The following is a 12211-nucleotide window of genomic DNA, read 5'->3' on the forward strand; positions in this document are numbered from 1 at the left end:
CTCTGTGCTTTTTCACACACCCGTCCTAGTGACCAGGTCTCCCAGGACCCTGCCTGCCCTCCCAGACCCCTGGGGAGGGCCTGGTGACCTCCTCGAAGAAAGCGGGGTCAGCACGTAAGACCCACAAACACAGCTGGGCCAAGGGCTGAGACCCAGGTAAGCTGCCCTAAATCCACTTCCCTGCCACCTCCTGGGGACCCACTGCCCTGTTCCATAAGAGCCTCCACCTTCAAGGGGAGAGTGAGGGCCTCTGGGGGGCTCCCCCCGAGCAGGCCAGGCTGGGCAGGCCCCCTAACCCACTGGGAGAAGCTGGCTTGGGGAGGGGTTGCCAGGCAACCAGCAGAGTCTCCTCCCAGGACAGCAGGTGTGGCCACGTTGCCCAGCAACCAGGTGGCCGCTGTCTCTTGAGCCAGGGCTACACAGCTGCGCCCAGCCCTGCCCTGCTTCTCAGGGGCCTGCAGGACCCCTGGGGCCCTGTCCTCGTTCCCCATGACCAGGACAGCTGGTGCCTCTGGTCACCATGAACACAGTTCTCTGCAGGTAGGTGGCCCTGTGCTGGTGCTGGCCCCGGCTGGGCGGGAGGGAGGGGTAGGCCGGTTTTCAGGGCCCCACGCACCAAGGCAGAGGGGGCAGCTGGCATTGCTTGACCGAGAAGAAGTTGGGGAGGTGGGGGTGGAGAGTGAGCTTTCTCCCACACCTCGCCCACCTCGAGGTCCCGGGAGACAGGGCTCAGGGCCACAGGGGCTCCCAGAACACGGTCTCTGTCGCCTCCCCGGCGCTACTGCCCACAGCTCTGGGGCAGCCAGGTTCACAGGGCTTGTCCCCAACTTCCCTCACTCGCCCCCACCTGGAAACCCCCTTCACACCTCAAAGCCCCACCAGGCATCGCCCCTTCTGTGGAACTGTCCCAACCCGCTCTCTGGCCTGGTTCTGTCACTGCTCTCGCACAGCCTGCTGGCCAGGTACGCTGGTGTTCCCAGGCCTGGTCCCTGTGAGGGTCCAAGCTCCAGGGTGTCTCTGAATCACCTGATGCACTCCTTTAAAAATGCAGCCCCCGGGGCCTCTGTCCAGGGAGTCTGGCTCCCGGGTCTGGGCTGGGGGCCTGGGAAACCACACGGTCAACTTGCAACTCGGGTGGTTCTGACGGAGGGGTCTGGACCTCCCCCATAGCAGCTGATGCACCTGGCAGCTGTGTGACCTGCAGCAAGGTGCTTCCCCTCCCTGGGCCTCAGCTGACTCATGTTAAAACAGGGCTAGGAATAGCGCCTTACTTCTAGGGAAATGCACGCGGAGTGTTTCACACACTGTGAAGTGGTGCGTGAGTTAGGGTTGTTGAAAGGAGGACAGAGGGCCCTCTGAGTTTCCAGCTTTGGGGATGTGATCGGAGGGCTGCACCAGGGACTTTGGTCTCCTGGAGAGAGGCAGCATTTCCCTGGGGACAGGGGCTCACGGAGTAGAGGCCCAGGAGGGAGGTGAGTGCCCCAGGCTGTTCGGAGCAGACTGGGTTCAGCTCGCTCATTCCTCACACTCCCACCGAACACCTAGCTCTTACCCCAAGGCCGGAGGGTGAGAGAAACCAAGGCTGACAGGAAGTGATCAGTGACAGCCAAGAAGGAGAAGCTAAAGCCTCAGGCTGGGGGACGGAGGGGGAGGGAGGGAGGGAGGGAGGGAGGGAGGGGAAGGGGATGAGTGGAGCACAGGCCTTTCAGGGCAGTGGACCCACTGTGGTGGACGCTGTGATGGTGGACACGGCAGTGTGCATTTGTCAAAACGCAGGGAGTATGCGACACCGTGTAAACCAGGGTTTTAGTTAATAATGCATCACTGTTGGCTCATCTTTTGTAACAAATGTTCTCCAGTGATGCAAGATGTAACTAACGGGAAGTGTGCGCTGGGGAGGGGGCGCAGGGGAACTCCCTGTACTTTCCTCTGGGTTTTCTGTCCACCTAAAACTGGCCTCTCAGAAAGTCCTTCAGGGTTCAGAGGAGGAGGAAAATTTCAACGGCTTGAGCAAAAGAAAGAAAAGGGGGAATGTCAGGGGGAAAGGCGAGGGAATGCGGATGAACTCCGCCAGGGAGGCAGGGGCCCCTCTAAAGGGCTGCAGGAAGGAGAAGGCGGGTTTGGAGCCAAACCTGCGTTGGCTCCCCTGCTGGCCACTGGCCAGCTCTGTGAGCCGGTGGGTCTCCGGGGCCTGCCTGGATTGGGCTGGCACCTAACCTTGAGTGTTGTCCCAGGGACCGGATGCCTGCCATAGCGCTCTCCACCCAGGAGGAAGGCGAGGGGGTGGTGAGCTCCATATCGCTGCCCAGACATCCCCTCAGGCCCCCACCTCCTCAGGGACAGCCAGGTGCGGATGATGGAGAACACGGTGACCCATGCGGAGAAGTACTTCGGCCAGTTGTGCTCGCTGCTGGCTGCCTACACCCGGAAGACCGCCCGGCTGCGGGACACGGCCGACCGGCTTGTCCTGCAGCTCATCGACCTCGCCAGCACGGAGGGCCCCGAGATGCGGGCCACCCTCAGGGACTTGGCCGAGGACCTGGCCAAAGTGCAGGATTACCGGCAGGCCCAGGTGAGCAGGGTGAAACCGAGGCCCGTGGCCGGTTTCAGAAGGCTGGGGAGGCCCTGAAGGGCCACAGCAAACGGATCTCTCCTTGGGGTGTGGGGGTCACCCCTCCGTTTGTAGGACTGAGAGTGGGAGGCTTTTGGCGTCAGACAAACAGCAGATGCCAGTGCCTGCTGCCGGGGGGGCTCCCTGCTCCCTGGGCAGGAGGTGCATTCCAGGGGCCCAGGGGGCCTGGGGAGGGGACAGGCGTTCTGGGGGTGGGCCAAGGAGACTGCGGTGTGTTAAGAAAATAATTAAAAAGCGAAGAAACCTCCTGCCAGCCCAGAAAACTCCTCTCCATGGTTGTAGAAAAGAACAAAACAGCTTTTCTATTAAATGAGTGTTAAACCAGAACTCGTGTGCATCACAGGAGACCTGGTTAGTGATGGACAGACAGACAGAACCTCACCCCAGGACAGCCAGGCACTGAGAACCCCTCACATGCACAGGGATGACGGTGATGACGGCTTCCAGGAAGGGACTCGGCACCATTTGTCACACAGGACCTCCCAATTCCTCCTGGTGGTCCGGTGGCCACCTGGCTTAGCTAATGGTCTTTCTCCAAAGGGGGAGTAAAACTTCTCACATTTCCAGGACAGCAGGGCATTACAGCTGGGAGCAGGCGGGTGCCAGGGAGACGCTGTCTTCCCTGGTGTTTGCATTTCAGAAAGACAGGACTGCCATTCCTGGGGCGTCAAACCCCAGGAGGCTTGGTTAGCTTCTGAAAAGGTTCAGATACCTCTCAAAGGTTGGAGAATAAATTTACAAGGACAGATTTTCTAAAAGAAATGTTTTCAGGAAAAGGTAGGTAAAGTCCCTTTCCTTTTTAGCACCAGGGAATTTTTTTTTTTAAGATTTGTGTTTAGCCTCCAAGGGTCACAAGCCTCCCTGAAGGAGAAGGAAGGGGCTGGGGGGATGTGCAGCCCCCCAGGCCTAACTAATGAGCCAGATGGTCAGGGCGCCCATCCTCAGGGCATCGGCCTCACCTGGAAGCTAGTCTTGTTAGAAATGCAGGTTCTCAGGCCGCACCCTGGACCTGCTGAGTCAATCTCTGGGGTGGCACCTGGCAATCAGGGTTTTCGGGAACCCTTGAGGGGCACCCCAGGCCTGTCCAGGGTGACACCTCTTGATTCCAAACGATGCTGGGTATGGGGTAAGTGCTTAGCATCAGCTTTAATTGTGATTGGTATCATTACTACTGACACCGTTTATTTAAGTGCCTGGTACGATTAGGCTTGGCTCGTAGGCACCAGGGCCGACGTGTGAGGCGTCCCCCTTGCTGACGCTGCTGCGTGGGGGCTGCACGCACAGTCAGCGCTGAATCCCAGGCCGTCCCGTGTTCCGAGTGGGTTTCCATGGCCGCCCAAGTGAGATCCCCAGCCAGTCTGGAGAACTAAAACAGCAACAGGTCCCACTGCAGTCCCTGCCCCAGAGCCAGTACAGTCATTATACCCATTTCCCAGGTGAGAAAACGAGGCCCAGTAAGATGCACTGTGTTGCCCAGGCTGGTGCTTCCAACCCTAAGGGGGAGGGAGGGCTTCCGAGCTCCTGCCCCGCACGGCCCCGCCTTGCAGCTCTGTGCCTGCTGACACTAGAAATGAAGGCTGGAGGTCACGTGGTCTCCGGGCGCTTCCCTGCCTCCATCCACCCCGATTCTCCGCACGCCTGTGTTCCCCCAGGTCGAGAGGCTGGAGGTCAAGGTGGTCAACCCCCTGAAACTCTACGGGGCGCAGATAAAGCAAACTCGGGTGAGCCAGGGCACTGCACTGCCGGGTGGGCCGTGTCTGTGGCTGCCCGCGCTGGAGCCCCAGGAAAGAGCCCCCCCTCCTTCTTTAGGCCGAGATCAAGAAATTCAAACGTGTCCGGAATAACGAGATCAAACAGCTGGAAAAGCTGGAGAAACTGAGGCAGACGTCACCTTGGGATAGGCAAACCATCGTATCCTTCCCTGGAGTTGGGCTGGGACCGCTGGGCCAGGGTGACTATGGGTCACAGGCGCCCTCTGGTGGAAGCTTCTGGTTAACCTGGCTCCTTAACAGCACCTCCCTCAGTCCCAGGTGAGGGTCACATGTCTGTCTGGGGAAGGTAGACTGCACACAGGTAATGAAAGATCTCACAAAACAGCGCCGTGAGCTTTTCCCTGGCCAGGTATGTGCCAGGCTCAGGACAGGGAAGTCGGGGGGGTGGGTCGGGCTGGAGGGCAGCTGGAGGCCAGGAGGCCTGGGTTCTGCCCCACCATGGACACTAACCAGCAGGTCAGCAATCACTCCCCTTCTTGGGCTACCTGTTTAATGCTCGCACCAGCTTGGCACTTCTAGATGAGGAACCCAGGCCAAGAAAGGGGACTTGCCCAAGGTCTCAAGGAAGCTAGGAATTGGTTCATGGACTTAAGAATGTTCCACAGGCAGGAATTAGTTATTGTTGAAAGGAGAGCACCTGTTAACAGTGATAGCTCAGGGGGTGCCCACTGCTTACTTCTTTCAACTTTGCAAAATAGGTCTCATCATTGTCCCCTGTTTACAGGCAAGAAAACTGAGGCTCAGAGAGGTTAAGTGACTTGCATGAGGTCACAGAGGTAGCAAACAGGCCCACGCAGCGCCTGCCCCTTCGGCTGTGGTCCTACTCAGCCATTTCTTTGATGACCGAACTGGCAAGAGACCCCAGGGGGGGGGGCAGGAGAGCTGGCCTGCCAGCAGGACGAGGAGCCAGAGAATGGTCCTGAATGGAACTACTGCTACGTTTTCTACCCTGGGGCAGGCAGAGACCAGTGTGCAGAAGGCCTCGGGGGACACCGGCCGCACCACCCACCAGCTGGAGGAGATGGTAGACACCTTCCAGAAGCAGAAGCTGGAGGACCTGCGGGTAGGGGTGGCTGCCTTGTTTGTGTTTGCATGCGTGTGCACCTGTGTAAGAGTGTTCACGTGTGTGTGTGTTTGCTCACTCAGCTCCCAGCACAGTTAATCCTAGCCTAATCCTGGCCAAGGGGGCAGGAGGCCGGCTGCTCAGGGCAGCTGTCGCTCCCAGCTGGCCTGCCCAGAGCCACCCAGGCCCAGCTGCCCAGCAGGAGAACGTGGCAGAGCCAGTCTTCCCCAGCCCCCTCTCTTTCCACACAAGGACGCACAGGACTTGCCTCAACTTTCTCCTTTTCTCCATGAAGCTCTAAGTGCACAGGTGCCTCCCTTCTTCTACCCGGACGCCGCCCCAGGGCAACCCAGGACCCGGAACCCGGAGCCGGCTCTTATGAGAGGGCATCGGGGCCTTAAAAGACAAGCTGGTCACACCAGCCCCTGTGCCCGCAGGACATCGCCGCTTTAGTCCATTTTCCAAATGGCGGCCTCCAGGATCTCAGCAAAGGCAGTTCCGCCCCATCACTCCTGGGTTTAACACCCTCCTGTGGTTCCCTTTGTTCCAAGGATAAAGGCCAACACCCTCTCCAAGGCTCTGGAAGCCCAGCCTCATCATAGCCCCTCTACTACTCCAAGCTCAAGGGTACCAAGCCCCTTGGAACGCTGAGTCCTCTGCTAGGAAGGTTCTCCTGTCTCAGGGACAGTCGCCTGGCCCCCCAGACTGGTCCGGCCCCATTCTTAGCACACTCTTCTCTGCTCCCTCTGGGGCACTTGGCCCAGTATGACAGGTTACTTATCTCTTTAATTTACTCGTTAATCTAACAGAGGTTCAGTCCGCACCTCCTATGTGGGAGGTGCTATACCTGAGGCCGGGGACACCAGAGCCAGCAAAGCGGGGCCCCTGTCCTCACACGGTTGAGACCCTCTCTGCCACAGACCCCCACAGGCGGCGTGTCGTTCAGCGGGGAGTGCAGAGTGGGGCGCAGCGTTGCCTGTTCTAGGCCTGCCTCCCGCCACACGTCTGCAGGGCGGGCCCTGCCTATCTTGTCACCTGCTGGGTCCTGGGCACCAGGGCCAGGGCCTGGCACTTAGTGATGCTCAGTAAATATTTGGGAAGTGAATAAACGAACAGATGCACAAGTAAGCAAACAGTGGTAATTGGTACTCGAGCATCTATGTTGCACGCAGGCCCTAAAACCACCAGCTGACGATTATTAAGCACCTGACGCCTGAGGCCTGAAAGTGGGACTCTTCTGTGGGGTGCTTGCAAGAGCACACGGTTCTCAGCCTCCCTCCACGGACAGGGGCCAGCAGAAGCTGCCATTCTTTAAACTTCTGGGGTCAAACTTGTAGCAGACACTTAACCAAGCCTCCTCCTAAAAATTTTAGCCCTCCAAATTTTAAGTGACAAAAACCCAGAACTCAAATAGTGATTACTACCATATTGGTTTTAGGTCACACTTCTAATAAAAGAGTCGTATTTCCAAAGAGCTCTCCAGCCCCTATAAAAGAATGTAAGTGACGCTTCCATCCAGGAGTCCCCGTACCTGAGCATGCATCTGAAGTCACCTGGAGGGCTCTGAGCGACGGGCCTGTCCTGGATTCCCATTCCACGGGTCTCGGTGGGCCAGAGAATTGGCATTTCTGGTCAGCTCCCCGGTGGGGCTGGTTCCATGCGGGAAGCACAGGCTGAGAGCTAATTATCTCTGTCCCTGAGGTGCAGATGAATAAACTGAGGCTGGAGAGGATGCCATTCCCCAGGCCCCATGCCAGGAGGCAGGTATTTCCACCTACCTTGGGACCCTCCCTCGTTCTTCTCCCAGGCTGCCTTGCAGGCTTCTCCCAGCCTGCCTCCCCCAGGTGCTTTCCATGTTACCTGGAGCGGTGTGTTTACAAACCCCAGGCTCCTCCCCTGGGACCAAGCCCGTGTCCTGCTAGGGCCCTGAACACAAAGGAGCCTCTGCTGGGGCCTGACACACAGTAGGAGCCCCTGCTAAGGCCGAGGGGCAGTGGTAACTTTATAAGAGCTTACTGAGCCTAACTGAGCCATCTGATCAAGAGAAGCCAACATCTATTTCCATTTTGATGAGCTAACTGGTCAGGTTGTGGGGCCTCTGGGCTGGGCAGTGTCTACCAGCAGCTCCCGCCCGCTCCCAGAAGACCCACTCATAGCCCACCAGTGGCAGAGACTGAAGGTTCGAGGCCATCGGCCTGCAAACACCTGCCCTTGAAACGAGAGGAGCAAAGGCTGAGTGGCGAGTCCTGAGTGACGGAGCTGAGGAAAGGACACCCCTCAAAGTCCTCACTGAGAAATGAGTCCTCTGCATTTCTGGAATAATCCCTGTGTGGAGCAGCTTTCTAACAGGAACATGTTATCTGTTCAGTCAAACTAATTAAAAATAGCATTGGCCTAGAACCTGTCCCCAAAAGGACGACCAGCCCCCCTCACCCTGTTGGTCCACTTGCGAGGTGGCCCCGAGGACTCCCCGGGGACAGCATTGCTCACGTGACTCGCGCGTCTCTCCCCACAGAAAATGTTTTCGGACTTTGTGACTGTTGAGCTGGTGTTCCACGCCAAAGCGGTGGAGGTGTACTCCAGCGCCTTCCAGACCCTGGAGAACTGCGACCTGGAGAGGGACCTGGAGGTGAGTCACAGACACCCAGGCTCTGCTGGGCGGCGTGGGCCGAGGTCGACTCCGGCTCTCTCCTGATAGCAGCACTTTTCGTTGGCAACATTTTGTAATTTTATAATTTGAAAGACTCATTCTGATGAACTGTTGAAAACAGGGGTCCCCAACCCCCAACAGCGTCCCCCCACCTCGGACTCGAGGACCCGGAGGAACGGGGGAGCGAGGAAGCTGGCCTGAGCTCCGCCTCCTGCTTCCCGCCTCCTCCTCCCTGCCCAGGGGACCAGGGAGCCAAGCTCACCTGAGCTCCGTCTGCACCACCCCCAGACCACTGAGTCCAAGCACCTGCCCCTTGGTGCCAAGCCTAGAGGGGGGGAATTTCCAAACACTCTCCCTCTCTGGAATATCAACGTGTCCACTGTCAGTGGGTGTTTAAAAAACAAGCAATGAATCCACAATGACTAACAGCCTCTCCGGGCTGATGCTTGCCATCCTTTGGATGTTCACGAGGTGCCCGTTACCCCTCTGGACGGAGGAAAACCTAGCACTTGCTGTCTGAGTGACCTGTTCTCACCGCGCCGCCCCCGGTGGTGCGAATCAGCAGCCGCTTGTGGTGGCCTTTTGTGCTCCTAGGGTTGGTGAGCTCGGCTGGGTGGCCCTCCTCTGGGCTGTCATCAGTGTTGGAACAGTCAGTCGCTGGGGCTGGGGCCCTTCCCAAGGCTTCCTCTCTCCTGTCTGGGTGTGGGTATGGGTATGGGACATGCCAGGTGATCTGCAGAGTTCAGTGCAGAATGAAAATGTGGGCCTTCTGTTCAACAAAGATAAAAATTTCAAGACTGCGACAGCAGGTTCCTTCTGAGCACAGGGCCCTGGACAACTGCAGGGGCCACACACACCCCCAGAGCCCACCCTGTCTGGGCCTCTGAATGCCTGCCCATGACCGCTCCACGTGGCGCGGGCCTCCTCCCAACATGGCGGCTGGCCTAGGAGCAGGCCTCCGCCCCATGCAGGGCCAGAAGGAAACCGTATCTCCTTTTGTGACCTAACCTTAGAAGTAACTCAGTGTCACTTCTGCCGCATTCTATTCTTAGACGTGAGTCACTAAGGCCACATTCAAGGGGAGCAGGATTATATTTCAGCTCCTAATGGGAGGCATGTCCAAGAAGGCTTTGCAGCATCTGCTCATCTCTGTGATGTCCCTTCTGCGGTGAGAATGATCTCTGATTTTCCTGTGTGATCTGGACGCATCACCCAGCCTCTGTGGGCCTCGGGTTCTCCATCGGTAAAACAGGATGGTATGCCCACTCCCCGGGCTGTTGCAGATCCTGTAGGAGAACGAAAGGGAGGTTCCTGGCTAGGCTGGCGCAGGTTAACGGTGTCCACCACCATCTCTCCACCCCCGCCCCCTATCTTTGTTCCCGGGTTGGCTCTAACCCACCTGAGTCTCTTCGCTGCAGGATTTTAGAGCCAGGATGCGTGGAGTTTACGGGCGGCATTATGATGCTCGGCTGCTCACGGATCCCACTCCCTCTGCAGCTGTTCCGTGGTCTCTTTCTGGCCAGGTGAGTACTGGGGATGGGGCTCTTAGACCCGTGACAAAGTGAAATGACTCGGGGGAGGTCATCTGAGAACACGGGTTTGAAAGGAGACCGGGAAGGAGGCACGGCCAGCGAGTCTGACCTGGACTTGCCTAGAAGAGGAATCAATAAACCGTGGAATCCAGTGGTGCGGCCGCCATGTGTCCTGAGCTCCCCCTAGAGGCATGACGCAGTAATGTGCGCCTGAGTTGTGAGGGCTCTGGACGGTCCCCTTCTGGCTCCCCACCCCACCCCAGCCCGCCCTGGGTGGGTTTCAGACGTCAGCCATTTAGGAAAGTCACATGGCACATATGCTACGTGTAATCTCAGGAACCCAGTGAGGCCTGGGTTCCTGATCAGGCGCATTTATATTTCTGCAGGGAAACCTCTTAGCATTTAACTGAGTGGCATAAAGACTCGAAGCAGCCTCGTGACAGTAGGGTACGCTCAGTCACCCAGTGGGTGAGGGCAGAGGGGGAAGCTCGTCCCACAGCGTGTGGAGGGGGCAGGGGCATCTCTTGGCTTCCTGAATGGTTCTCTCCAAAGGCAGTGGAAGAAATATGGCCCCAGCCAGGGTGACTGACTCCAATCCCACTGCTCCCAAGCTGAGTGACTCTCAGAAAGTTTCTTAACCTCTCTGTGCCTTACATTGCTCACCTGCACAGTGGGGCTAATTACAGTACCCCCCTCGTGGGGTCGTGGTATTAGGTGAACAGATCTACACAGAGCACTTAGAAAACGCTTGGTACTGTGGCTGTGTTATTTCATTCATGCTGTTGCTGTGATGATGATTTAGAGTGCTCAGAGTGCCATCCAGAGCCACAGAAAAGAAGAGGAGGTGAGTGAGGATGACTCTGGAGAGGAGGACCTGGAGGAGGGCCCCGGGGGATGGGGCAGGCGCCCCACCAGCAGGACCAGAGCGCCCCGGTCAGAACACTAGAGGCCAACCCTGGACGCCTGGGGGCCCCTGTCGTGTGCCCTCAGCAAGTTACGTGTTCTCTGGGCTTCAGTTTTCTCTTCTGTACAACAGGGACGATCTCACTCCCCTCCCAGGTCGCTCTGGGGCCCCACGCGCCTGGTGGAGTAACAGGTGCTCAATAAACGTGGGTGCACCCCAGCCTGATTCGTGCTGCCTTTCACTTCCCACCCAGGACTGGAGCCTTGGCATTTAAACTGTGTGTGTCAGTGTCCAGTTCCCTCTTTTTGGAAGGACACCAGCCCCGCTGGAGAAGGACCTGTCCTATCCAGTGTGACCGCATCCTAACTAATTACAAATGAGTCTATTTCCAAATAGGCACATTCTGAGGCCCTGGGAGTCAGGACTTCAACATGTACGTTTTTTTTGGGGGGGCATGGTTCATCCTATAACATGTGAGCATGGTGTGCAGGGATGGCCTCGGGCCTGGGGGCATCACGGAAATCCGGGGAAATGGGGGGGTGAGGCAGGTGGGTGGGTACACGATTTTCTCATCAGCAAAGCGGGGAACACAAACTTTCCTTACATCATTGCAGGATTAACATCCCCACCACTCTGACTTTCTTACCCCAAATCCAGCTCCTTGGTGCCTCTTCAGGGAAGCCCACCCTGATCCCACCCTAGAGGACATTCCAAAAATAACTAAAGCATTCTATATTTTCTACATAATAGATAACTTATAAAGTAACTTTCATAAGTTATATATTACATAGAGTCACAATTTGACTATATATTTTATCTCATACTTCATACTATAAACATGTATATATGCACTCACATAGAAATGCACTTCTTTAAAACCTCAGCTGTGCCCCAACCCCATTGAGAGTTTCTGGGAAAATAACGCTGCTTATTCATGCGGCGGTCCTGGAGCCTGATGATCCCTGGCACATAGTAGGTGCTCATTAAGTGTAAATTGACTGTGCAAGGGGCCTCTCCCCATCCCCTCTGGCCCCAACACACCCAGAGACCGACTGTTCTAAGTGCAGGGTTGGACGGTTGCCTCGGTGCCTTCCTCCTCCCTGGGGGTCACTTGGACAGTGGCAACAAAGTTTCTAACTTCTCCCTTTTGGGCCCCGGGAGGTAGGGGAGGTAGGAGGTTGGCCGGGCAGGGACTGAAGCAGCATGACTTTCTCGGGGTCTCGCTGAGCCACACTGGGCTGGATGGTCTTCCTCCCTGTGCATCCCTTGCTTTGTCCCTCCTCATCACCGAGTAAACCTGCCCCACTGCTCCGAGCAATCTGCGCACACGTCTGAATATGGGAGAAGAGAGAACTCCCCCTGACATTCGAAGATGGCTTCATGAATGACTAAGACCCTTGTCCCAATCATGGGAAGAGGGGAGGTGCCTCTTTAGAGGAACGGAGCAGGAGGGAGGAAGCCGTGGCAGGAGGGAGCCTGGCAGCAGGCGCAGACAGGAGCGCACAGCGCAGGTCTGAGCAGAGCTGTAGCTCGTGCTCTGGAAGTGCCAGTGCTGTGTTGCGCTTGATAGAGTCGGAAATACAAGGTTGCAACTTGCACGGTAACACCGTTTGGAAGCTTCATTGTTTACATTTCTTTTATATTCAGTGTGTGAATTG

The 12211-nt window shown here is 57.0% G+C and overlaps 1 protein-coding gene across 1 annotated transcript; it reads left to right on the forward strand.

Moving 5' to 3' along the window:
* The first annotated feature begins 1972 nt into the window (after window positions 1-1972).
* Window positions 1973-10687, forward strand: CIBAR2 (CBY1 interacting BAR domain containing 2). The gene is made up of 8 exons (XM_053666703.1): window positions 1973-2572; window positions 4285-4353; window positions 4442-4543; window positions 4657-4662; window positions 5363-5467; window positions 7983-8096; window positions 9536-9640; window positions 10452-10687. The coding sequence occupies exons 1-8, from the start codon at window positions 2354-2356 to the stop codon at window positions 10593-10595; spliced, it is 864 nt and encodes a 287-aa protein (XP_053522678.1). The 5' UTR covers window positions 1973-2353; the 3' UTR covers window positions 10596-10687.
* Window positions 10688-12211: the final 1524 nt, after the last annotated feature.

The sequence above is a fragment of the Artibeus jamaicensis genome, unplaced genomic scaffold, assembly GCF_021234435.1.
Source record: "Artibeus jamaicensis isolate MK-2021 breed Jamaican fruit bat unplaced genomic scaffold, CSHL_Jam_final contig_464, whole genome shotgun sequence".
Taxonomy (NCBI): Eukaryota; Metazoa; Chordata; class Mammalia; order Chiroptera; family Phyllostomidae; genus Artibeus; species Artibeus jamaicensis.

Coding starts and splice junctions, on each gene's coding strand:
- CIBAR2 (XM_053666703.1), top strand. CDS start 2,354: ATGATGGAGAACACGGTGACCCATGCGGAGAAGTACTTCGGCCAGTTG. Junction 8,097..9,535: donor ACCTGGAGAGGGACCTGGAG/GTGAGTCACAGA, acceptor TCTTCGCTGCAG/GATTTTAGAGCCAGGATGCG. Junction 9,641..10,451: donor CGTGGTCTCTTTCTGGCCAG/GTGAGTACTGGG, acceptor ATGATGATTTAG/AGTGCTCAGAGTGCCATCCA.